This window comes from Heteronotia binoei, chromosome 3, assembly GCF_032191835.1.
Source record: "Heteronotia binoei isolate CCM8104 ecotype False Entrance Well chromosome 3, APGP_CSIRO_Hbin_v1, whole genome shotgun sequence".
Lineage (NCBI taxonomy): Eukaryota > Metazoa > Chordata > Lepidosauria > Squamata > Gekkonidae > Heteronotia > Heteronotia binoei.
The window spans coordinates 75,530,194-75,557,525 of NC_083225.1; the positions used below are offsets into that span (position 1 = coordinate 75,530,194).

General features: G+C 41.1%; 1 protein-coding gene across 1 annotated transcript in view; it reads left to right on the forward strand.

Moving 5' to 3' along the window:
• The first annotated feature begins 230 nt into the window (after positions 1-230).
• Positions 231-27,332, forward strand: part of PDK3 (pyruvate dehydrogenase kinase 3) — an 86,850-nt gene continuing 59,748 nt past the window's right edge. Inside the window, exon 1 of the mRNA XM_060234088.1 lies at positions 231-742. Coding sequence (XP_060090071.1) covers positions 637-742 — 106 coding nt within the window. The 5' untranslated portion in view covers positions 231-636. The remainder of the gene's footprint in view (positions 743-27,332) is intronic.

Here is a 27,332-nt window from a genome sequence, read left to right on the forward strand (position 1 = left end):
TTGGGGATTTTGGCCAGCGTTGTTCACATTCTCTCTTCTCTCTGCACCAACGGAGCGCCTCAATAGGATCCGATCGTGGATGCTGATGCCTCCTCCGAAACATTTCGCGAGGGTCGCGCACGTGTGTCTGCATTCTCTTCGGATCCTCCTGTAGGCCCGGATTCCAACGGATACCCTTCGGCGCCTGCGCGCAGTTTCGGTCGTCATAGTGACGGTAGGCGGTCCTTTGGGGGGGCGAGTGGAGGAAGGGAGGGTCGGGGATGCCGGCTGCTTGTTGCCCAGTCAGAAGGCCGCGTCGGTCCGGAAGGCGGGCGCTGCCTGTAGTTGCTGGGCCAAGCCAAAGCAGCCGCCGGCGAGGACGAGTCGGGTTACTGCTGGCAGTGTGGGGGAAGGGCGGCAGGGTCCTTGCCCGACCGCTGTCGATGAGAGAAAGCGATCGCGTGGAGGCGGCTTCGGTGGTTCATGCCGCCCCCGCGCACTAGCCCGGCTATCGGACGCTGGGCGGTTGTGACAGGCATTAGGGCCTCCCCCGCCCCCTGCGCTGTTTGTGTGCGTGAGTATCCGCACGCGCCCGACGGTTGCTCGGCCGGTTGCTCTGGGGCCCGACCTCGCTGTCTCGCCCGCCCTTAGCTCACCATGCGGCTGTGCGGGGCACTTCTGAAGAGCCCCATCCCCAAACAGATCGAGTACTATTCCCGCTTTTCTCCGTCGCCGCTCTCGATCAAGCAGTTCCTGGACTTCGGTGAGTGACGGAATGGATATCCACCCGCGCGCAGCGCGACACAAACAAACAGCCCTCCGCGGCTCTCCCTCGCCTGTCCTTGCAGGGGGCTGGTGAGGAAGCTGGATGAGCCTAGCCGGGGTGAGGGAGGGCTTGAAATGGGGCGCCAAAAGTAAAGAAGCCGACGAGGCTTTGAAAACGACAAGTTTCAGTGGGGCCTGTTGAGGAAAGAGGTCCTGAAGCCCCGTTTGAGCCGCCGAAGAGACCTGGTTGGGCCAGGGCCTGTCGAGAGTAACCCCTAAAAGAAGAATTGGTGGGGAGCTCTAAAAAAGTTGGGGGTTGGCTTTTCTTCCTTTAACAGGTGCAGGACAGATAGAAGTTCAGTCGAAGGGTTTTTTCGCCACTGGGGGATATGTGACAGGAATATGCCACCTGTTATTATTTTAGTACATTTTAAAGCCATATTTCCTCCAAGACATACTGGGTAGGATACATTGTTCTGTGCTTTTTTATTTAGGCAACAACCCTTGCGAAGCTTAGAGTAATTGGCTTAGGGTCATACAGCAAGTTTCTTCCCAAAGTGGGGGTTTGAGCCTGGGTCTCCCAGATCCTAACTCCGACATTCTAGTCACTACAGTGTGCAGCTGTTAAGTGGAGAAAATCCCTAAGTGAAAAACAAGGTGCCAGGCTTCCCTGGCTCAGTTCACATGTTATATTTTAATCTAGTGTGAGATCTGCTCCCCCCCCCCTTCCCCCTGCTAACCATAGTTTGTCATATTGCCTGACTGGGCAATTACAGTTACTGCTAACCCACCAACCTGTGACTTAAAACCATGAATTGAAATAGGACTGCAAAACATGGTGTGGAGATTGGCATGAACCATACTTGTGCAATTTGGATGTCATGGCAGATGAGAGAAAAACCTTGGAACTGAAGGAATCATTATTTAAGAAGGAAGTTTGCCTACTGAGTCATGGGCTTCCTTCCTCCCAATTTAGAGTATTATTCCAAAAATATAGGTTCCCATAAGATGAGATGATGAAGAAGATGATGATATTGGATTTATATCCCGCCCTCCAAAGAGTCTCAGAGCAGCTCACATTTACCTTTCATTTACCTTCCTCCCCCACAACAGACACCCTGTGAGGTGAGTGGGGCTGAGAGGGCTCTCACAGAAGCGGCCCTTTCAAGGACAACCTCTGCCAGAGCTCTGGTTGACCCAAGGCCATTCCAGCAGCTGCAAGTGGAGGGGTGGGGGTTCAAACCCGGTTCTCCCAGATAAGAGTCTGCACACTTAACCACTACACCAAACTGGCTCTTGGGACAGCTACCACAGATTAGGGGCAAAGCCTACTACTGCATTTTTCTATAAGCTAATTCTATTGTTACTCTTTGTCCCTTCCTACAGTTCTTTCTCTAATTTATTTCCTGTTTTTGCTCCTGTTAAGTCCTTACATTCCACTTGTATTTCTACAACTCTCTAGTCATTCTCTTTGGTCCTGTTCCAGCCTATACTGCTATCCTCTTGTCTAGTGAAGGTTCATGTATATCACCACTCAAGCCCTCGATCATATAGGCAACCTTGTAGGGTAACTTATAACTGCACTGTTATGTTTGGTGGTCTGTGGACATTATGGAGCTAACTCAAATTGTTTTAGTATTGCCAGTTTGAATAATGCACACAGCTTTCTGTGCATACATATTTTTACTGCACTTCCAACTAGAATGACTTCTGAAAAGGATTCTAGAAATGTTGGTACAGAAGGAAAACCATGTAATGTGCAGTGAAATGAGAAACAACTGGGACTTCTGTGTGTACACTGAGAACAGAGTGTAACCAGCTCGACAGCAGGTTAAGTGGCCTTTTGCTTGCTGTCTAGGAAGCCTAGCTTACTAAGGATGAGGGCGTATGAAGTTTCTACAGTTTCTAGTACAGATGGACTCACATTCTAGCTGTATCTGAAGAACTGAGCGTTGACTCATGAAAGCTCATATCCTGCCACAAATGTTGTTAGTCTTTAAGGTGGTACTGGACTCTTCCTCTTTTCTACTGCTACAGACAGACTAACATGGCTACATAAGATTGTAGATTTCAGATAATTCTGTGGTTGCATAATCTGGTTTTTAAAGACTAGCCCCAATAAGTCCTGTACCAGTTCTGAAAATTACTTGGATTTGAAGAACTACCAGTGGGAATAAACCATCCAGATATGGCGCATCAAAAGGTTATGCTAAGCAATACTCCCACTAAGCTGTGGAGTTTTGCGAGCAAAAATTCTACTTTGTGAGCTGCTGCATAAACTAGTTTGCTCTGGGGCCATTTTTCCCAAGCTGAGACAAAAATGTGTTAGCCAGAGGCTAAAAAATCTGTGAGCTAGCTCACACTAACTCAGTTTAGAGGAAACACTGATGTTAAGGTTGTCAAAATATTTTCTAACAGGGAAAAGGAAGTTATTCAGTTACAATATTGTTTAAGAACTAGTTTGTCGGTTATTTTAAAATGGTACTGGGAAATAGTGCCATTGTTTTGAAGAAACACATTTTTCTTGAATGGCCAACAAGGTTGCAAAGACCATGCCTGAGCAATTTCAATCAATATTTTAACTTAGATTTTTCATTAAGATACCACAAAACATGTGCCTGTAAGATTTCCCTATGAATGTACTGCCACTGAAAACATTTACAAAGGTCATTCAATCTTTGGGAAAGATTATGTAGCTTCATCAGACCATTAGGGATGAAAGTTTCACATTTAGAGAGGGCTCACTGAGAGATCTTCTCCCATGTACTTTGCTATTCATAGTTGCCTCATACAGGGTACAACTCCAGAATTGCATTCAGCTGTCAAAATAGATAGGCTAATAGTAGCCTTAATGACTTTATAGCTTAAACCACGACATGTATTTTTTTTCCTAGAAAGTTAGTGTGATGCCTCTCTTCTGGACCGTATGCTTTTGTGTATGTTCATGGGCCTTCTAAGAAGTTGTTGCCCATAGGATATATTGTATATAGAAAATTCTGCAACTGTGCTACCTAGTGTGCTGCCCAGGACAGGGCATTGAAAATTCCGTGTGCTTCTTGCATGAACACAAAAGCAGCAAATACTTAATGATGAGAGAGAGAGGTGTGGTTGTTGGGTTTTTCTTTTCAATTTAAATTTTATTAAAATTTTTCCATAAAAACATAAAAATAACAATAACATACATATAGCCAATCCAACCAATATATTAGTTAGGCAGAATACATACAGTCACTTTCACATGACAGACAGCAGTCTAAACTTCTGTTAAGGTACTTATCTTCCAAACTTCCCCAGAATTTAAGATTAGGAATTACGTAAAATTCCAACATCAATTCAATAAAACATAATATTCAAATACTTGAGGGGAATTTTACCCTCAGTTCCTCCTTCAAGGAACTTAAACCATTTTTCAATAAACCAGTCCCCTGCTTTGACATTTTCTTGCAGAGTGATACTGGTTGCCAACTTATCCTGTATTAAGATGTCCCAAACTTTATTAAACCAACAAGTTAACTTGAGCACTTTAGGTTTCTTCCAGCAACTGGCTATAACAACTTTTCCTGCTAACAATAATAGTGTCAACAATTCTTTTTGTAAAACCGTTAATTTTGAAGGCCAAAAGTTTAGTAGCAATGATTCAGGAGTAAACGGAATTGTGTGTCCTGTGATTTCTGTTATTTTCTCTAAGATAATTTTCCAAAATGCTTTGATCTCGGGGCACTCCCACCAACAGTGAATGAAAGTTCCCGTCAAACCACAACCTTTCCATCAGTTTGGATTGACTTTTACTTTATCTTTGAAAAGCCTGGAAGGAGTTACATACCACCTAGTAAAAAACTTGTAATTTTGTAAACGAAAATAATAAGATTTAGAATTAAATAAAGATGTCCAGATTTGTTGAACATATGAACATATGAAGCTGCCTTATACTGAATCAGACCCTCGGTCCATCAAAGTCAGTATTGTCTACTCAGACTGGCAGCGGCTCTCCAGGGTCTCAAGCTGAGGTTTTTCACACCTATTTGCCTGGACCCTTTTTTGGAGATGCCAGGGATTGAACCTGGGACCTTCTGCTTACCAAGCAGATGCTCCCCCACTGAGCCACCGTCCCTCCCCATCTTGTTCCCACTGGTCGTCTTTTATTATAATGTTGCAATCTTTCTGCCAGGCTAATTGTTGACTAGATGTCTTTGACCAATCTGAACTATTTAATAAATTGTATATAATTGAAATCACCCCTCTAACTGATGTACTACCTTTGTTGATGGTTTTTTCCAGAGAATTGAGAGTCCTGTTGGCCATTACTATAGGAATTATTTGATGAAGGGCATGATGTATTTGGGTATATTGAAACCAAGGGATCGAAATTTTAAATTTATGCTCCAGTTGGTGGATTGTACTCAGTTTACCGTTAGTTGTAACATCCATTAATGTGAAAATCCTTTTTTCTCTCCATACTATGAAATTGTTAATGTCCTTGCCTGGAGGAAACCAGGACTGTCCCAAAAAAGCCATTATCGGAGAGGAGGCTGGTGAGAGCGTATTTCTCCATTGGTCCCGTAATTGTAATGTATATTTTAAAAATGGATTATTCAAAGCATACTCCTTCCTATTAGATTTAGAATTCCAAACGAATTCATGTAGTAACCCATTTGGTATATCAGTTTCTTCAATTTGGACCCATGCCGGAGTTTCATTAGGAGAGGCATACAAAATAATATTTCTTAGTTGGGCTGCTACAAAATATTTGTCGATTAACGGGATGGCTATACCTCCCAGTTTGTGAGGTTTCGCAAGGAGTGATAAAGCGGTTTCTTGTTGTTCCATAAAAAGGAAGTCCATTGTGATTGCCGTTTTTAAAGATCTTTTTGTAGGACTGGGATTGGGAGGTTTTGAAACAAAAAAAGGAGGCGAGGAAGAAGGAAGGATTTAAGAAGATCTACTTTTTCCAACATGGAGAGATTCAATTTCAACCATTCCCCAAGGGTTAGAGTCAGAGACTTACTAATAGGTCCCTAATTAATCTGGTACAGCTCAGATAAGTTCAGTGGAAACAAAATCCCTAAATGCCTCCACGTTTTTGTGACCCACTTAAAAGGTAATGTTAACTTACTGTATTTTTGCACCATAAGGCGCTCCGGACGATAGGACGCACCTTCCTCCTGGGGGGGCGATCCGCTGCTTCTGCCTTCGATCCGGCACTTCCCCCACGCCTCCCTGCCTGGCTCCATCTTCTTCCAGCATGCAAACCCAGCGCTTCGCGAGCACCGGCTGCGGAGGGGGCAGCGTGCTTCCTCCTTGCCTGTGTGCCTGGCTCCACCTCTGATGCTTAAAGCAAGCGCTGGGATCGCTCCCTCCGCCCTCCGATCCCAGCGCTTGCTTTAAGCATCACAGCTGAAGCCAGGCACACAGGCAAGGAGGAAGCACCCGCCCCCTCCGCAAACCCAGCGCTTCGCGAGCGCCGGCTGTGGAGAGGGCTGCGTGCTTCCTCCTTGTCTGTCTGCCTGGCTCCACCTCTGATGCTTAAAGCAAGCGCTGGGATCGGAGGGCAGAGGGAGCGATCCCAGCGCTTGCTTTAAGCATCAGAGGTGGAGCCAGGCAGACAGACAAGGAGGAAGCACGCTGCCCTCTCCACAGCCGGCGCTCGCGAAGCGCTGGGTTTGCGGAGGGGGCGGGTGCTTCCTCCTTGCCTGTGTGCCTGGCTTCAACTGTGATGCTTAAAGCAAGCGCTGGGATCGGAGGGTGGAGGGAGCGATCCCAGCGCTTGCTTTAAGCATCAGAGGTGGAGCCAGGCACACAGGCAAGGAGGAAGCACGGTGCCCCCTCCGCAGCCAGCGCTCGCGAAGCGCTGGGTTTGCATTGGGGCCACGTGGAGCGATCCCAGTGCTTGCTGGAAGAAGATGGAGCCAGGCAGGGAGGCGCGGGGGAAGCGCCGGATCGGCGGCAGAGGCAGCGGATTCCCCCCCCCCCGGAAGGTACGTACCTTCGCTGCATAAGATGCACACACTTTCCCCCCCACTTTTTTTGGGGGGGGGAAGTGCGTCTTATGGTCCGAAAAATATGGTAATTGATTCTTGTACTTCCTGAGAAATATTTATCGAGTAGATTTCTGATTTATTATAGTTGATTGAAAAACCCGAGTATTTACTAAATTCATTTATTTTCTCTTTAAGAGTTGTTAAAGAAATAAGGGGATTACTTAAATAAAAAACCATGTCATCAGCAAAGAGACTAGCTTTATATATCACTTTGTTTAGTGAAATACCTGCGATTTCAGGAGAATTCCGAATTGCAAAAGCAAAGGGTTCAACTGTAAGGGCAAATAAAAGGGGAGAAAGGGGGCTGCCCTGCCGAGTAAATCATCTGTAGTAAATTAAGCAGTAAATCATCTGATCTATAAAAATTTGTAATAATTTGTATGGGGAGCTGTAGATGGCAAAAATGGAATTTAAAAAATGTGGTCCGAATTTCATATAACTAAGTAAGGTCTTTAAGTAGTTAGCTTCAACCTTATCAAACGCTTTTTCAGCATCTAAGGATAAAATTAAAGACGGGACTTTTGAGGATTTAGCTAAATGTATCAGATTTAAAGACTTACGGATATTGTCTGTAATGGTGCGACCCGGCATAAAACCAGCCTGATCTGGGTGAATGTACTGGGTGATTTTTTTTTAATGGTTCTGCAAGTAAAGCAGAAAAAATTGAAATCATGATTCAAAATCGAGATGGGGCGATATGAGGCGGGATTGAGCCTATCTTTACCTTGTTTATGTAGAACAATCATTCTTGACCCTAGCCAACTTGGGGGAAGACGACCCTCTTCCATTACTGAATTATAAGTATCCAGCAATGGTGTTAGTAGAGAGGATTTGAAATGTTTATAGAATTCTATTGGGAACCCATCTCTCCCCGTAGCCTTATTGCTTTTTATCTTGGAAATAACCAACCTCAGTTCCGTTAAATTAAAAGGTCTGTCTAAAAACGATGCATGCTCCTCCATGAGGAAAGATTTAAAATCAATAGAATTAAAATAGGACTCAATTTGGTGTGGGTCTGGATTGTTTGCTTCATATAACTTTGAGTAAAATTTAAAAAAGTTTTCCGAGATTTTTTTAGAAGATGAGAGTATCTCGCCTTGTTGGTTTCTAATTGCATAAATCATATTTTGTGATCTTTTTTTATTGATCCGATGTTTCATAAATCTTATTGAGTTTGAGGTTTTGGTAATATATTTTTGTTTCAGAATTAAAAGGTTTTTCTGAATAGTGGAGGTTTCTATTAGATCTAATTGTTTTCTAGTCTGATTTAATTTTTTCAAGGTTTTTTTGCCACCATACTTCAAATGTTTTTCTTGCAATAATGCAATACGAGCATTCAGGTCCTCAATGGATTTCCTGTTAGCTTTATTACATGCTGAGGCTATTGAAATAAAATTACCTCTCATCACAGCTTTAAAGGCGTCCCATATATAGGCCTGGGATACCCCGCAGTTGGCATTAAGAGTAAAATATGATTGGATTTGTTCTGTCATGTTTTTACTAATTACCTCATTTGCGAGAAGAAGTTTGTTGAGAGACCAATTCGGGCCTTTACCATCTGAGTCATGGACAAGCAGGTCACAATGCACCAATGAGTGGTCTGAGATACTTCGCACTTCGATACTTGCATTTTCAAATTGATTAATCAGGGTGGGAGAAACTAATAAAAAATCAATCCTAGAATAAGAATTATGAACATTGGAATAAAAAGTGTAATCTCTACTCTTAGGATTCAAAGTACGCCACACGTCAATCAAGTTACGGGATTTAAAGGTACAGTTTAAGTCAGTAAGGGAGGATGTTTTCCTTTTCAGAGGGCTAGTATAATTTGATTTATCCAAATTTAGATCTGCTATAAAATTTAAGTCCCCCCCCCCCCCCCCCCCACTAATACATTACCTTGCTGGAACTATTGTAGTTCCAAGAATACTTCCCTGAGAAAATTTAACTGTCCACTGTTTGGTGCATATATTGAGGCAATAGTGGTGCTAACTCCCTCTAATTCACCTTTAAGAAATAAAAATCTGCCCTTCGGATCTTTCTTCATATGTTGACATATGAAAGGGGTATGCTTTGAAATCAATATAGCGACCCCCCTGGCTTTTGAGGATCCAGGAGCCTGGTAAGATTGAGTGAACCAATGTGAATTAAGAAAATTAGGAGCTGTGGCCTTTAAGTGTGTTTCCTGAAGGCAAACTATGTTGAGTTTATTCTTTTCAAGATAGTTGGCAATCCGTTTGTGTTTAATAGGATTTTTAAAACCTCTGCAATTCCAAGATGCGAATTTGAGATTCCGAGACATACTATTTGTGCTAGAACCTGAAGTACTTAGAAAGGGCAAGGGAACTAAACTACCTGCTAGTTTTCTGTTTTGTTTTGTAATTTATGACTTATCACTAGTGACAGACACCAGTACGTGGAACTAGTACTAGCTGTCACTTAACCACTAACTACCAAAAGAAAAACCAAACACAAACACAAACACCCAAGTCTTGGGAACAATTTCACCAGCCCTCCTGTACCCGGAGGGAAAGGGAGAAATACTCTGGGTACTCCCTTAAGAGTGAAACTGAGAACACCTTTTAGGGGAACTATGTTATTCAACTTTACAATCAGAACAACTTGAACATCCCAAGCATCTCCCCCATAGGCATACAAAAACTAGGCTCTTAATATTATGAAACTTCACCTAACTACAAATATAACATATTTAGTAACAATACTAACTTCTTAATAATTGGCTTCATCATTATCATCTCTTATTGCTTCCAAAGATCGTTATACCATATCATAACATAACTACAAATATTTAAAAATAATTAGAAAGAGGCAAAAAACCACATTATCTATTATAATACTTTTAAGTCATTTTAAAAAATATATTTGATTACCCTCCAGTTGATTAAATTACAGACCCTATTTCATTCCTTTAAATTAATAAATTAATATATGACCTTGATTAATTCATTCCAATTTGTACAAATCTATTTTAAAAGTTTATACAAAAAACAATAGTTTAAGACAAATAACAAACCTCCTACTCACCACACATACATACCTAACAATCATATTACTTTCCCTTTTATCATTCTTTCTTACACAAACTTTCACATTCACTCTCTACTTCCCTAACAGCCAGACACCATTTAATTCATTACTACCTAGTTCCCTATTTTGCTTACTATCAAACCTCATTCATTCTTTCAAACCTTATCATTCTTTCTTACACAGTCCCCTTCACTCACCACTTTCTTAACAGCCAGACATCACTTAATTCATTACTACCTATTTCCCTATGTTACTTGCTATCAACCCTCATTCATTCTTTCAAACCTTTTTAAACCCATATCAGTCACTCCAACTTATATGCCCGGGTTCTCTAAGATAATCAGTTATTAAATATAAACATTTCCAGCCATTAGTTACATTATCTAGTACTAGGCATTCCTACAAAGAAAAGCTTACTATGCCACCTCCCTCCATTTTGAGCCTGATTAACCTATATGGTATTGAAACAAAATGTAGCCTAACTATTTTGCAACACAGAAGCCCGCCAAAAGAACCTTTTGAGTTATAGCAACCGTTAAGAACACGAACAGCTTTTCAGAGTTTTAGACAGATTGATGACCATTTTAACAAAACTTAGTCTCTTTAAGAAAGTTTAGTCTCTTTCTTATGTTGGAGCGCCCTCTGCAGGTGGATTGAGTCTTAATAAGTCTTCCTCTTCAGTAGGAGTTAGTTCTAGCGCCAAAACTTTGAGCAGAGCTTTGCCTGAGTCGATGTCAGATGCATTGTGCAAACAGCCGTTCTTATACACCAAAATGTCTGATGCAGGGCTCCATCGAAACCTGATATTTGCAGAATGTAGTTTAGAGACAAAGGGTCTTAATTTTCTCCGTTTGTCTAGTACATCTGGGGGAAGATCCAAAAGCATCAGGATTCTTTTCCCTTTGTATACCAGGGCCCCGTTTATTCTCGCCTCTTTTAAAATGAAGTCTCTTGCTTTGGGAAAGATGAAATGCACCAGTATGTCTCTGGGCCTCCCTCTTCTCACTGTAGCCAGCGCCCCCAACCTTTGTGCTTTGGCGATCGTTAGCATGCTTCCCTCCTCCACCTTCAGAGCCGTTTTAAGCCATTTTGTCATAAAAGTGTTCAAATCAGTGGACCCCTCCTCGCCCTCTTCCAGCCCACGAAATTTAAGATTCAAAGCTCTAAAACGGTTTTCTAAGATTAATATTCTATGTTCTAGTAAGCTATTTGTTCTCCTAAGAGATTTAACATCGTCCTTGAGTACTAAAGTCGCCTCGGCCGATTGCTCCGCCATTTTTGTTGTTACATTGAGCTCCTCCGACAGCTCTTGAATTTTAGACTGGATGGGCTTAAGGTAGGTTTCTAGCGATTCATTAAAGTATCTGTGAATTTCCACTCTCAAGAGGTTGAGGTCGCTCTTATTTATTGGAGCATCTTCATCCTCTCTGTCTGGGCTGGGTGGGGTATAATCATATGCCGCCATATTTTGAACTGCATGGGTTAACGACCTACTAACCTCTTCCACGCCGTCTGTTTTGAAAAAATCTGCCACTGACTTATTTTCTTCAGAACTGTCTTCTTTTTGTTTCTGCTTTGCTGTCCCATTGAAAATAGGATTTTTAAAGAAGCCTGGTGACTATAATTTAGCTATATAGGAGGAATGATCAGGAGCTTGATCAAAGTGCGTCTGCCATGTTTCTGTGACGCTCCGCCCCCCGCCCCCCGTTAGGTTTTTAAAAGTACCCTATTCCAGGGGTATCAAACTCATTTGTTAGGAGGGCTGGATCTGACACAGTAGGACTTTGTGGGGCTGAGCCATGTGTGTCATAAAATGTAATCTGAGGAGCAGAGATGCAAATGTTATAAAGGACACAGAAACACAATTAAATATATTATTTTTATCTTAAAATACAAATATGCCTATAAAACTCTAGCAATATTTTATTTAAAATGGAAAGGTGAGGGAATAGTGGGATTTAGTAATGCAATTTTAAAAATAAAACATTCAGAAAAAGCACAAGGATCACAGCAGAAACTAAAAATATAGAATGCTCTGAGCCTGGGAAAGCAATGAAATGGCATTGCAAGCTTCCCTCCTCCCTCCCTTGGTCTACTCAAATTGACAGTGGCTCTTTGGTGTAATATCCCCCTTTGGCTGTGTGTTCTCAGGTTATACTGCTCACTAGATCAGATCCATCGAGCAGAGGCAAGTTGGCTCAAAGCATCAACACTTTAGGGTTTGTAGAATCTTTCGGGATCAAGTGCTGTGTTCTACTGGAGAAAGTTTTCCTTCCAGACGTTTCGTTCTCAGCTGCGGAGAACATCCTCAGTGGCGTTGCAGCCAGAGCAGGCGCTCAGACCTTCTTGGCTGCTGTGCATTGAGTAGAACACGGCACTTGATCCCGAAAGATTCTACAAACCCTAATGATGTTACCAGCCGTGAAAACCTGAATTCTTTGATAACATCAACACTTTATTTGCAAGGACACAACTCCAGGAAACATGAGCTTCAGCTGGCTGTAGGAATGCTGAAAGTGAAACGGATCTCCACTCCATTGAAACACATTGCAGCATAGAAAAAATTGCAAGGAAAATGTGGAGTGGATTTTCCATTAAGGTCTCTGGGCCCTGTCTATCTGGGCATAGAGACCTTAATGGAAGATCCATTCCATGTTTTCCTTGCAGCTTTGCTTCTGCTGCAACTAGCAAAGACAAGGAAGAAAGAGCATGGAACTTGGTCAGACTTGGAGCTTCAGAGGGGGAGGACAGGAGGGGGGGAAGGAGCCCTGGGGGCCTGATTAAATCTCTGGGTGAGTTGGTTCTAGCCCATGGACCAGACATTTGACACCCCTGCCCTATGCAAACAAAAACAGTATTATGACATCAGAATAAAAACCCTATCAGTCTATATATGAAAAGAGCAGGAATGAAGTTTTTCATATTTTATCATGGTTGTCAGAGATGCACGTTATATACAACAGCAAGCCATGCAATGACTCTTATAGGAACGAGCCTTGAACATCTCCAGGCTGGCATATTTTCTCCTTCCTCCTTTTCTCTTTTGGAAATTAATCACTTCAAATTTCATGGCAAATTGTAGCTTATCATTTCATCCAAATTACAAACTGGTTCTCTCTAAATCATAATTTGAAACCATAATTTAATCATAGTTTGGAGGCAAGAGGACAAAGTGTAGTTTGGAAACAACATAGTAGTTTGCTGCAAAATTGGAAATGATTAATTTTGAATCTGTGCATATATGTATTGTACAACCCTGAGGATTTTTGAAACCCATTTCTGTAGCAAAAAGGATTGTCATATGTGGGTATAATGTCATTGTTTTGGAATTATTTTACTAACCTAATTAAAGGAGTGTCAAGGATAAGTTAGTGGAATTACTGAAATAATGCAGCTTTTGGTTAGGTAGCTTGATAGAAAAGATCTCAGGTTTTATTGGACCTTGAAGAAACTAGATTATGACCTGAATCAAACATGATGCTTGTGAATCAGAGAAACAACAACTGCTTTTATCCCATTTAGAATTTTACATTAGTCATTTATAGTTATAAATTATTTTTTAAAGTCCCATATAGTGCATGTATCAAACTCTGTCAAGCTAATATATATATTCAAAGGATTTCTCCTTTTTATGTGTCCTGTCATGCCCCTTGAAATGCTCTGGGAATTTTCACCTAGGCCCTACACAAACATCCTTCTACCTGATTGTGTAATCATAAATGTACCTCATGAGCTCTGCTCTCCTTTTACTTCAGCATTTCCTCCTCCTTTTCTTGAATGACCAATCCTCCTTGTAGTAATATCAATCATTTTGTTAACTATAGTAAACAAAAATTAGTTTTCTGAATCTTCTTCTAACTGTGACGGCAAAATGATGATAAGAAAAGTCGGTACAGCCCTAACTATGGCTTGAATCCCATTTTGATTTCCATGGGCCAAGGAAGGAGGGCTATATTCACTATTTTTTCCTTATGTGGGAGACCTCTGATTTCTCCCTATGTTATTCTCTGTGGCTCTTCTGTCCACTAGGAGCAGCACTTCAGGGACTGTTTTGTGCTGCTATGGGAGAATCATCAAAAATTGCTTCCCTCATTATACTCATGGAAACTGAGATGCAATCTCACTTATAGTTTCAAAACTGAAGGAAGGAGTGAATGCCGGTATGAAAAGGAAGAAGCATGCAAGCTGTCAGACTGCTTTTAATTACTGAACTATGGTTAGGCAATATAGCAGTGTTTGCATCAACAGGACCCAGAGGTAGTATCTTTGTCAAGAACTGTATCTGTTTCTGTATTCTCTCTCCAGTGAAATCTGGTTTGAGCATTCCCTTAATTAGATTTTGGGAGGTGATTTTCTTTCTTGTTTGGACTTGCTTCTGTTAAGTATAAATAAGGGGAATGGTGTGTTTGTGTGTGAGAGAGAGTTGTGTGTGTGTTAAGTGCTATCACTTCACTTCCAACTCATGGCAAATTAATATCCTCTAAAAATGTCCTATTGTTAACAGCCTTGCTCAGGTCTTGCAAACTTTGGCCATGGTTTCTTTCTTCTGTGTCAGTCCATCTCATGATGGGTGTTCTCTTTTCCTGCTGCCTTCAACTTTTCCTAGCATTATTATCCTTTTCAGTGACTCTTCTCATAATGTGACCAAAGTACAATAGCCTCAGTTTAGTCATTTTAGCTTCTAGGGAGAGTTCAAGCTTGAGACTTGTATGCTAGCTATGTTTTGAGCTTTGTTTGTGGTTTTGTTGAAGAGTTTATTTATTTATTTATTTATTTGTATCCCGCCCTTCCCACAAGTTAATGTATTAGATGGTTTTGTACACTGCCTTGCTTAAAAAATGTAAAGATCAATGATTGACTATCTTCTTCTTGATTAGGCTATGCAAGGAACTTAAATCAGGAAGGTTAGGAATTACTGTGGAGTGGACCATGCTTTGAAAGATAAGAGTCTCACAGATGTAAAATAGCTTGGAAAGTCTAATACATATTTAGATCCAGAATTTGTTACATTCTGATATTGATGTCAATCCTGTTATTTGGAACATAGCAGTGCAACCCCAAGCACAGTTAGAATGACTTCAGTGGACTTAAAAGGGTAGCCATGTTGGTCTGCAGTAGAACAGGGAGATTCGAGCTTGGTAGCATTTTTGAAGTATAAGCTTTCGAAAGTGAAAGCGAGAGTTTATACTGCAAAAATCTTGCTGGTTTCTAAGGTGCTACTGAACTCCAATCTAGTTTTAAAAGAATGTAACAGATGAGGAGAACACTGTTGGTCCATTAAAACGTTAAAGAGCGATAGAACAGATACCATTAAAATGAAGGTTTGTCTTATTAATATTCCATTTCAAGTGATTATGTTGACTTTACAATTACATATTAAAGTAATCTGGAATAGGAAATAGCAACCAAAATGTAAATGGTATTAGGAAGGGATAAACCTAAAATAGATAGTTTTAGGTCTCAAATCAAAACCCTTCCTTCAGAATCCCTGCAGTCCATTGAAGCAAACAGTGTTGAATATTGTCAGTAGCTAAATGTATCAAATGTAGTATCCAAAGTAGTAAAAACTATTTGGAAAGGCTTCACACTCCAATGATGTAGTAGAAACAATATAATCTAATGTTTAAATTTACAAAATATATTGACCTGACAACAAACCCATTAATTCTTTTTTTAACAGGAAAGGAGGGGGGAGGAAATAAATTAATAACCAATATCCAGTCACTTCAGTTTGTTAAGAAGTCATCTTGAAAATACCACTTGAATTGCGGGTGCATAGGTTATAACAGTGTAATGAAGCTTCTTGTGTATATGAGGAAAAGATAATTAACATATTAATTTAAACAGTTGGTACTGATGCAGAAATACCTGTGACCTCCAGACCTAAAACTGAATCAGTATAATCACTAACGTTGATTCTGAGAAGTAATTTGAGTCAGAATTAGGAAAGATTTCACAGGGCTTATAGGTTTATGTGGATAGTGACTTAACTATTTACTAATGATATATAATAGGTAAGTTTATATATGCAATGCAACAGCAGAGAAAATATTATTAGGCCTGCTCCGGCTGCAACGCCACTGAGGATGTTCTCCGCAGCCGAGAACGAAACGTCTGGAAGAAAAACTTTCTACAGTAGAACACGGCACTTGAGCCCGAAAGATTCTACAAACCCTAATGATGTTACCAGCTGTGAAAACCTGAAATCTTTGATAGCAGAGAAAATATTTCAACCTTAGTTAGCTATACATCAGTCTTAGTTGACTTATTGTTGTAAGCTTTAATATAGACTTAGTGTTTCTATTTTATTTAACTAACCATATTATTAAAAATAATTACAAGTAAAAATATTCATCTTAAGCACCCATTAGGAGCAAACAGCTAAAATCTATGCTAAGCAGCCTTTTCAAAGTTGCTACCAAATCCTGTCCAAATGAAAAAAAAAATGTTTTAAATGCTTCCAAAAATTCTCAAGTCATAGCATTGGCAGCACTCCAGAGGGTTGTATAATTGTGGTTTATCTTCAAGGACACCTTCAAGTGATTGATGGCCCACAGATTTTATACTTCTTTCTCTTTGTATGAAATATTAAGTCAAACAGCATTTCTTCACATTAGCAGCCATTCAACTTGAAAAAGGTTGAAAATACATTTATGTGTATTTATGTGTTTTCAGAAGAAGATGATGATGATATTGGATTTATATCCCACCCTATACTCTGAATCTCAGAGTCTCAGAGAGGTCACAATCTCCTTTACCTTCCACCCCCCAACAACAAGCACCCTGTGAGGTAGGTGGGGCTGAGAGAGCTCTTACAGCAGCTGCTCTTCTGTGAAAACTATGGCTGACTCAAAGCCATTCTAGCAGCTGCAAGTGGAGGAGTGGGGAATCAAACCTTGTTCTCCTAGATAAGAGTCCTCGCACTTAACCACTACACCAAACTGGCTCTCAGGATCAGATCCTGTTATATAATGCAGAATCATACGATGTATCCCTATATCAGAATCATAGAGTTGGAAGGGACCTCCAGGGTCATCGTGTCCAACCCCCTGCACAATGCATGAAACTCACAAATACCTCCCTCTAAATTCACAGGATCTTCATTGCTGTCAGATGGCGATCTAGCCTCTGTTTAAACACCTCCAAGGAAGGAGAGCCTATATATAGTATGTTCCATTTGATAACTTTTACTGCTTCTATAGAACCAGAGGTATCAAACTCCTTTGTTATGAAGGCCAAATCTAATCTAAATGTAGTTTGTCGAGCCACGCTGGGCCATGTAATGACAGGTACCGGAAATATAAACCTTACAAAGGACACATTCAAACTAGGAAGCAATTGATTCCTAGCAGTGAGTGCTATTGATTTACCAGGGAACTCACAAAAACCTAACTTTTCCAGATCCCCCCACTTCCAGTTCTCATCCCTTCTTTATTTCCCACAGAAGTGGTGGGGCTGTTTCCAAAACCTCCAGAGGGTGCTTTCCCCTCCTCCCCCCTTGACCACTTTTCCCTCACTGGCTCAGAACAACACCAGTTGCTCACAGGCCAGATAAGAGCCCTAGATGGGCTGCTACTGTCCTGTGGGCCATATTTTCGACACCCCTGCGTAGGATAAGAAACTGATCTGATTCTCTCTGGGTAGATTTAAAATATGTATAAGATGGCCAGGTCAGTAGTGAAAGGTTGGTGTTTTACAGAGAAAGAGCAAGAAGTTGTGACTGACACAAAACTGTTTTCAAAACATCTTTATATTACACAGGTTTTCACAAGTTTTTAGTACTCCAGTTTCAACTCACTATTGTTGGTGATTGTGTTAAATTGGAATGTTCAGTGAAAAATAGGAATGAAGGAGTTTCTTTGTTCATCTCTTCATGCCTGTAGTTCTTTGCGCTGTACCAAAGTTCACTCCTGCGAGTCCCACAAATGTCAAAAATGACTTCTCAAGTGGTATTATTTTTAATTATTTAATTCATTTATATCCTGACTTTCTCCATAACAGAAACCCAAAGTAGTTTACATCATTTTCCTTTCCTCCGTTTTATTCTCACAGCAACCCTGTGAAATGGGCTAGGCTAAGAGTGTGACTGGTCCAAGGTTATCCAGCAAGCTTCTCTGGCATAAGCGGGGAATTCAAACCTAATCTCCCACATAGTAGTCCAACACTCTTAACCACTATAAAAGCTGTATATGGAAAGATGGATATCAGTCTCAGTGAGGGACGTAGAAGCTTCCCATATGGATCCTGGCCTAGAACTGCAAAATATTACAGATTAAAATTGAGTTGGATGGTCTGTTTTGTACCTGCTGGAGTTTGAATAAAGGATAGACACAGGCATTTTTTAAAAAAAAAAATAAGTTGTGTTGACAACCTTTTTTGCATGCTTAAATGTATATTAACAGATTCACATTTTTTAAAATTACATTTTATTTGGCAACAATTTTGTTATCTAAAAATTATTAATTCATTAGGATTCAGTCTGTTGATGAAAATAGGAAACAATTTGCTTGATGGCATACTGCCTGGAATTTAATATTTTCTGGATCATTTAGTAGAGACTGTAAGTAAGATTAGGTGTATGTTCTCAAGCTCTGTCTTGTTTTTAAGAGAGAGAAATTGGGAGATGCAGTTTTCAATTTTCTGTTTAAAATCAGCTTTGTAACAAAATTGGCAGTCATAACAAAGGTCTGTTATGTAATACTTTTTCACTGGATCTTCTCAGCAATTCTTCAGGTATTTTTCTGTATTAATGAAAAGTCTTGTGGAATTGTGCTAGGCAGATCCCATGATGCTGTGACCATGTATACTCATTTGAAACCTGATGTCAATCAGAATATAATGCTATTTAATGGTAGCGAAATACAGTTGGTATAATCCACTACTCTGCAAAATTACTTTCAGTCAGGCTTTCTTAAAGTAGCATGTAGATTATATGGTAAAATATTTCATACAATTGTATGTAGATTACAGACATGTGTTGTTTTCAAGACCATTTAGTATATTTAAAATATACTAAGAATTCACAAGATTTTCCATATGAACCTACCCATTCACTCCAGTCATCTTCGGAGGCCCTTCTTTCGTTGCCCCTGCCATCTGAGGCTATACTGGTGGCAGCCTGAGAAAGGCTTTCTCAGTCATGGCACTAAAACTTTGGAACTCCTTCCCCAGAGAGATTTGTCTGTCCCCCTCTTCCTATCAGTGTCTTCCACCAGTGGGTGAACACTTTTTTTAGTTTCTTTTAACATACCCCCAATAACCATTTGACCCTTCTCCCTGGTTCTGGTGTTATTTGTATTTTTACAGAATAATTTTATAATTTCAGATGTTCTTTTAAATTGTTCAGATGTTTTAATTATTTTATGTTTGCTGTCTTGGGGACCCTGATCAGGTGGTAAAATGGCATAAAATGTGTTAAGTAAATAAGAAAGAAGTCGGATTCTATTAACTTTTTACAGTGGTGTAATGTGGAGGAGGGGCAATCATGCCCAGTTCCATGCCTCACAGAAACCTGGTCATGTGAGTCTTTTTTGTCCTTGTGGGTCTCACAGTCTCTGGAATAACCTTGGCAGGTGGGTGTCAAAAGGGGCCCATCCTACCTCTTTTGCTCATAGAAGAGTTGATATGGTCCATTATAACTTACTATTTCTCACTAGCGTCTCACTAATTATATGTGATTAAATTTGATTGACATTTATTGATAAAATATACTGAACAAAAGGAGGAAGTGAAAGATTGGAATGGCAGGCATTATAGTACAGACATAAATAAACATCATTTTTAGAAAAAGGTGTTTGAGAAAGTTTTAACCTATCAGTTAATAATCTGAGGAATTCTTAACATCAGCATTTTATTTTACATTGCAACACAAACAATTTTGACATTTTTAATTCCATTTTTTCTTATTTCACTGTGTTAGAGAGGATATGTCCAGAACCCTCCAGAGATCTCATAGAAATGAATAAGAAATCTCTGAGACTGTTCTTAAATATTTGACTGAAATAATTAGTTTTACAATATATACTTATTTCTCTAACTGAGCCTTCGTTTTAATTCTGTTTTTGCTGAAGAGTTGGAATAGAAAGACCGTTGAAGCAGATTCCCAGGAGCAGAATGAGGGAAACTGGAGAGCTGGGGGGAACCAGGGCTGTTTTAGAAATGAGGAGAGAATAGATAGGTCCGGGGCCAGGTACTTCCGGACCTGGTCCCAAATTGTGATTAAAGCCTGACTAAAAGTATTGAGTATAGTCCAAGAAGGGCGGTCTTTTTTCTTTAGCCATAGAAATTCATGGTATTTGTAGGGGGATATGTGGGTCTCTTCTATGTAGACCCATGCTGGGCCCGGTCTTATGTATAGTATGTTGACCATGGAAGATACTACAGAGGCTTTATAGTAAAGGTACAAATCAGGGAAAGCTAATCCTCCTTTATTTTTGGGCCTTCTGATTGTGGCAAAGCGGGTTCTGGGAGGTTTATCACCCCATATGAAGTTTGTCAGTAGGGCCTGCCACTTCTTAAATAGTGTTGCTGGAATGTTAATGGGGAGGGCTCGAAATAAGTAGAGGTATTTTGGAAAAATAAATGACTTAATTGTGTTAATCCGTTCTATCCAAGACAGAGCTAAGGGGTTCCATGATTGTAGAGCTGTTGTTGTTTGTTGGTATACTGCTGAGTAGTTTAATTTGAGAAGGTCTTTAAGATCGACCGGGATCTTTACTCCTAAATATGACCAGGATGAGTTAACCCATTGGTAAGGGTATAAGGCTTTAATTGATGATTGGGTATCTGAGGAGATATTTATTGGGAAAATAAGGGATTTAGATAAGTTAGTAGATAACCCTGAGTACCTTCCAAACTCCAGGAGGAAGGGAGACAGTACCGCCAAAGATTCCAAAGGGTTTTTTAGGTAAAGGGCCATGTCGTCTGCAAATAAGCTAATTTTATAGTTAGCGTTGTTAATGCTGATGCCGTGGATGAAGGAGGATTGCCTTATATAGTTTGCTAGTGGTTCAATTGCTATAGCGAACAACAATGGGGAAAGAGGGCACCCTTGGCGGGTCCCCCTAGAGAGGGAAAAGTCTGGGGTTGAAACCCCATTGATATGCAGCAGGGCTTTCGGGGAAGAGTAAAGAGACTCTATAGTTGATAGAAATTTAGGACCGAACCCCATTGTTTTCAAAACTAAAAGTAAGTATGTGGGTTCCACACTATCAAAGGCTTTCTCAATGTCCAAAGCCAAAATACACGACTCGTAGGGTTGGAATTTGCCATATTGGATGATGTTAATGGTTTGGCGAATGTTATCTGTGATTTGACGTTTTGGGATAAAGCCTGTCTGGTCCTCATGAATGTATTGGCCAATGAAGGAGTTTAGACGGGCAGTTAGAATAGAAGTTAGAAATTTATAGTCGGTGTTGAGGAGAGAAATTGGGCGGAACGCTTTTGGGTCTAGTAGATCCCTTTCCTTTTTAGGTATTAAAATTATTTTTGCTAGTTTCCAGCTTTCGGGGATTGTTCCGGAGTCCAGGACATGGTTGCAGATTTCTGTGTAAGGTTTGAGAATACTTTGAGAGAATTTCTTATAAAACTCAGACTGGAAGCCATCCCTCCCTGGAGTCTTGTTGATTTTGGCGTTTTTAATTGCTGATTGGACTTCCAACGGTGTAATTGGAGAGTCCATGCAGCTTTGATGATCTGAGTCCAATTTTTGGAGGATTTCGGGTTTGTTGAGAAAGTTTTTTATAAGACCTGGGTCTGGGTTTTTAGAGGTATATAGTTTTTGAAAAAATTCCTGGAAAATTTGTCTGATTTTGGGAGGGGAAGAGTGGGTTTTCCCTGTTGCATCTCTAGTTAGGTGGATTTGTCGATCTGCTAATTCCGTTCTGAGTTTCCATGAGAGGATCTTTAAGGATCTGGGGTGGCTGAACCAATATTTTTGTTTGGTAAACAAGAGGTTTTTCTTAATAGTGCTGGATTCTAATAGCTCCAATTTTTTGCGTTCAAGTAATAATTTTTTGTAGGCCTTCTTGGCACAAGTACGTTTATGTAAAGCTTCCAACTCTTGGATAGATTTTTGCAGGGTTAATCTAGCATCTTGTCTTCTTTTATTATAGGCCGCACTTAGTGAAATGCATTTGCCCCGGAGGACTGCCTTGAACGCGTCCCAGATTACTGGTTTTGAAACCCCACAGTCTGCGTTTAGTTCAAAAAAGTTTTTAATTTCCTTCTCAATCTCTTCACACGCTTTAGAGTCCAATAAGAGGGCCTTATTGAAAGACCAAGACCGTGTGTGAGGTTCTCTTATGTTTATGTTTATGCGACATTCTACCCAGGCATGGTCAGATAAGGTTCTAAGACTGATGTCTGAGTAACTGAGCTGAGGGATCAATGAGTTTGAAGTCAGGAAATAGTCTATGCGGGTGAAAATGTTGTGATATGATGAAAAATAAGTGTAGTCTTTTACTCCCTCGTGTTGAAGTCGCCAAATGTCGCATAAGTGATGTTGATTTATTAAAGAGTGAAGGGGAGTGCACGTTTCCTTGGGTGGTTTCATTGGGGGGTGTGATCTATCCCAAGAGTTGTTCATTATACAGTTAAGGTCCCCTCCTATTACTACTTGTCCCTCTTGGAATGAGGACAGTTTAGCAAGAGTATCCTGCATGAATGTGAACTGATTGTTATTTGGGGCATATAAGCATGCAAAAGTATACAAGGAGCCTTCTAGCAGGCCTTTAATGAATAGGTAGCGCCCCATTTGGTCTACTTCCTGAGCTAATGGAGAGAAGCGTACCTTATTGGAGATGAGAATAGCTACCCCACGGGATTTGGATGTTCCTGTTGCTTGGAATTGAAAGGGGAAGCGTTTGGTCCGGAAGACTGGATGACCCTTATTCTTCAAATGAGTCTCTTGTAGAAAAAGAATGTCTGGTGAGAGTTTGAGGAGAGCCGACTGAGTTTTCTTTTTTTTTTTATAATGTTGTTGAGACCACGGCAGTTTAAAGAAATTAGCTTAATGTCGCCTGTCATGGTACTGAATGTAAAGGGGTGGGATGAGTGGAGAGGCGTTGTACATTGCAGTCAAGACATATAGCCTTTTTAGGGAGTGTTGCGGTGCAGAAAAATATATCAATTAGATGCGATGCTGGATTAGTGATATTAGTACAGGGGATCACCACATGATTTGCTTGGATACTACGCAGTGTTACGTGAGGTAGCCTTATGTGTAGCGTTGGCATGGTCCAGTGAGTCACATCAGGAGAGCAGATCTGTGATAAGATCCTAGGACTGGCTAAGTAGAATGCAATGCTCACGGAGGGCCTGCGGGTGGCAATGTAACCCAGTATGGTGACTGCAAGGGCTCCACTTTTGAATTGCCCAGGGGGGCTGGTGGTAGGAGTCCAGATTGGAGTCTTAAGGGCATGGTTTTTTAGCTGGGAGAGAAGGCTTAAAAGTTTTAGGGCGAAGATACCATGTTGCCATGCCCATGCCAGTATAGTTATTATTTTGTTACAGGGGATCTCCATATGAAATGCTTGGCAATTTTAGGTTCTTACAGGGGACACCCATCTGGGGAGCTTGGGGCAGTTGCTGCAGCTCAGCTCGGTGCGTGGTCTGCAGGAAGCCAGAAATTTAACTATGTCAGATGCATTACATTCAAGAGGCCTGTAGGTGGCAGTACTGCGCTGTAATTTAATTACAAGGATTTGTCTTTTGGATTGCTCTTGATATGAAGCACTTGGGCCCTGTGAAGGGCTCGGTGTGCAGTTCGCCATTGGCTGCAACGGATAGCCTATCAGATTAGGGGCAGAGTTGTGGCGTCTTTTAAGAATAGGCTTACCCATGGCTGCTCGGGAAGCACCGGGAAAGAAGAGCAAATAAAGCATGCCAGCAAGTGTGACTCTGGGTATGCAGAGTATGAAAAGAGAAACGAAAAATAGAGCAAAAACAGAGGCAGAACACCCCAAGAACCCTCCCCCCCATCCCTCTCCCATCCAACCCCCCCCTACAACCCTCCCTCCCCCACCCCCCCTCTCCCACCCCATATAAAACCAGTACCTTAATTTTTCCATCATTTTCTGCTATAGCAAAAAGATAATACTAATTACACAGCTAAGTACACTTAACTTAGGGGAAAAGCATCTCCCTTACAATCCAACCCAGCAATAGTCTATGTGCCAGATCCCCCACCCCACCCTTTATTCCGACTCGGCGTGTTTACACAATTGAGTGGAGGAGTTCTGCTAGAAGCTAGAGAGATTAGAGAACAAAGGGCTTAACGCTTCCTTCGATGGCTTGGAGACGATCGTTCTATCTCGAGCCGGCTGGCTGGGTCTGTCCGTTCGGAAGAAGACGGCGCAGGCGACGGGGCAGAGGCAGGCCGTTTGAGGTGAAGAGCGGCAAGGAGCTCCCGCCCGGAAGCAAGGTCGGAGGCAGTCAGGCGCTGGCCCTGGTGCACCACGAGAAGTTGGACTGGAGTAGACCATCTGAAGCGGATTTTGTTTTCTATCAGGCGGGAGACGATCGGGCGCAGTTCTTTGCGATGTTGCAGCGTCTCTGGAGACAGATCCAGAAGAACAGGGATCCTCTTGTTGTTGAATAGCAGTCCATTTTCAGAGCGGGCTTTGGCTAAAATGCTTTGCCTGGTGCAGGCATCTGAGAAGGTGGCTATGATGTCTCGGGGGAATTCTGTTGAGCGTTGTTTAGGAGGCCCCAGGCGAAACGCCGTTTCAATGATTGGGGCCACGCCATTTTCTATGTTAAGAGTTGAAGCCAACCAATTCATCAGGAAGGTACGTGCACCCTGGTTTTCTTCCGCTTTTTCTGCAATCCCGCGAAATTTGAGGTTTCGTTCCCGCATTTTGTTTTCCAGAGTCATAATTTTTTCTTTGGCCCAGGATTCTTCTCTAGATAAGGCCTTAACGTCATTTTGAGCTAGAGTGGCAATTTCATAAGCTAAGTCTGCTGTCTGTGCCACTTCAGAGATAGTTTCGTTTAGTTTTTTTAGTTCCTCATGAATAGGAGAGGTAGCTTGGGTGATGCGGGCCAAGAGAGTAGTTTTAAGGTTAGAGATGGTTTCAAGAAAGGTTTTGCTGGAGAGGGCGTCGTTCTCCTCGCTCAGAGAGGGGTTTTCATCCGCCATTTCCTCTGAGGCTTCTTGGGCCTTGGGAGAGGCACGACTTTTTCCCCCTGTCCTGAGATATTGGGCCAAGTCCTGGGAATTCTTTTTCGCAGTGGACTTACCCAGGTTCCGTTTGACCATCTCTTGGTGGCGGCAAGTGGTCCGGGGACCGGATGGGGGGTGATTTAGTTGGATTGTGGAAGGAGCAGCTCTTTCAGGCGTCCGCCATCTACCACGACGCCCCTCCCCTCCAATATATACTTATTTCTGTTGATACTTTTCTTCCAGAATTTATCAGTGTTCAATATATACTATGGATTAAATCACACAATTCTGCAAAAATTACATGATTGAGAAAATAATTCTTGAGCATATTCCATTTGGAGTACTTTTGATTCTACGTAATCCTTAAATTCCAAAGTAATTACATAAAAACTAATGAGGCTTTTTAGTGGATTAGTGCATTGGATTACAGATTGCAGTCCAAATGTCTGCTGAATAAAAGAAAAGCAACAGTTTTTCTTTTGTTCTAATTTTGAAATTACTACTGTCATGTTCTCAAATTCAAGTCAAAGATCAACTAAACAAACTTCCACCAAATCTGTAGTGAAAAGCAATAAAATCTGTTCTTTGTCTAGCTGGTTGTATTTATAAAAGGATGATCAGTAAGTTTGTGTAACTAACAAAGTGTATCCTGGGCTTCCTATGGGGAAAAATTACATAGGTTCACTTTGTTCTTGTGACAAAATATCTTTTTTGAAATTTTTCTGGACTGGTGATAAAAAGCAAAGTCCTGCTACTTCAGTGAATATGTTACATAAAATACAATATAACTGCTCTGTCTGCCTGTTGCAAGTCATGATGTCAAGCGTGCATTGTAGATAAATGAATCTGATTAATTCTTTCAGGTCAGTGTTGCCTTTGCACCCTTAAGGCTGAACAGCATGTTATGCAGTGATGCATCTGTCCTCTAATACTTGCTTTTGCACTTGTCACGTACAAACACTTAATTTTAAAGGCAAGTTATAAATGAAGAAAATAAACAAATTCAGTATATCTATTTATTCCATAATATATGGCGTGCCTATGGTGCACTGGCTGCCATAACCACAAACAGACAAGATGGATCTTTCAACAAACTGGCAAAACGCCGCAGGTTTGCAGAAAAATCTGAAATCAGAGAGTGAGTGTTGGAAAGGACTTCCAGGGTCACCTAATCCAATTCTCTGCACCATGCTATTTAATTTCTTGGGGTGGAGCAATCAAGTTGTACCAGTTGTTTTGTGCAGTGTAATATGTTGGTCAAATATGCTATCTAAGCTGAAGCCACAAAACTACTCTTCATTTGAGCTTTGTGCTCATGCTGCTTTTGAAAGAAGACTGTAAACATACAATCTGAGTGACTGGCTCTCCTTTGCTGTGCCCTTGACAAGTACGGTGATTCAGAGAGAGCAAAAATAATCCTTGTACGCTACTGATAAGGACTCCCTTAACAGTATTGCGCCTTACTTGAGAGCTGGCTTTGGGCTGTGATCTGAGAAACCCAGGTTCAAGCCCCTGCTATGCTATGGTAGTTTGCTGGATGACCTTGGTCCTGTCACATACTCTCAGCCTAACCTACAGTATGTCACAGAAGTGAGTACATCCCCTCATATTTTGTAAATATTTAAGTATATCTTTTCATGTGACAACACTGAAGAAATGATACTTGGCTGCAATGTAAAGTAGTGAGTACAGCTTGTATAACTGTGTAAATGTGCTGTCCCTTCAGAATTACGCAATACACAGTCATTAATGTCTAAACTGCTGTTCCTAATCACTACTACTAGGAACAGTTTTCTGTCTTCATGCATGTCTTCTGTCTCCCCTCGCATGCATCTATGTTCTTTTCAGGAGGGAATTCCCTGCATACTCACTTTATTTGCAGTTAATGCATCAACACCATTGTTAACTGTGGTTGGCTCTAATAAAATTACTTCCTTACTAGGGTTTTCAGACCAGTTTCAGACCTTAATTTAAGAAAGATAGCTGTGTTAATCTTCTGCAGCAAACCCAAAAAGGAGTCTCTTGGCACAGTGAGGGCTAACAGATCTATTGAGTGAGGTTTGAGTCTAGTGGCTTAATGTCTTATTCACAGTATAAGCTTTTGTGTGCAAGCATACTTCATCAGATACGTTGGAACATTGGAACAGTTTCCTCAGGCCTTACTTATGAGGGGGTTGCTGTCAGGAAGTGCCACTTAGAATCAGGGATCATTTTGTGGAAAAAGAGCTGTAGAAGCTCATTAGCATAACTCATTTGCATATGTCACATCCCCTGAGGGCATATGCAAACGACAGGAAAGAAGGAAAATAGATGGGGAGGGAGAGTGGAAAGAAAACAAC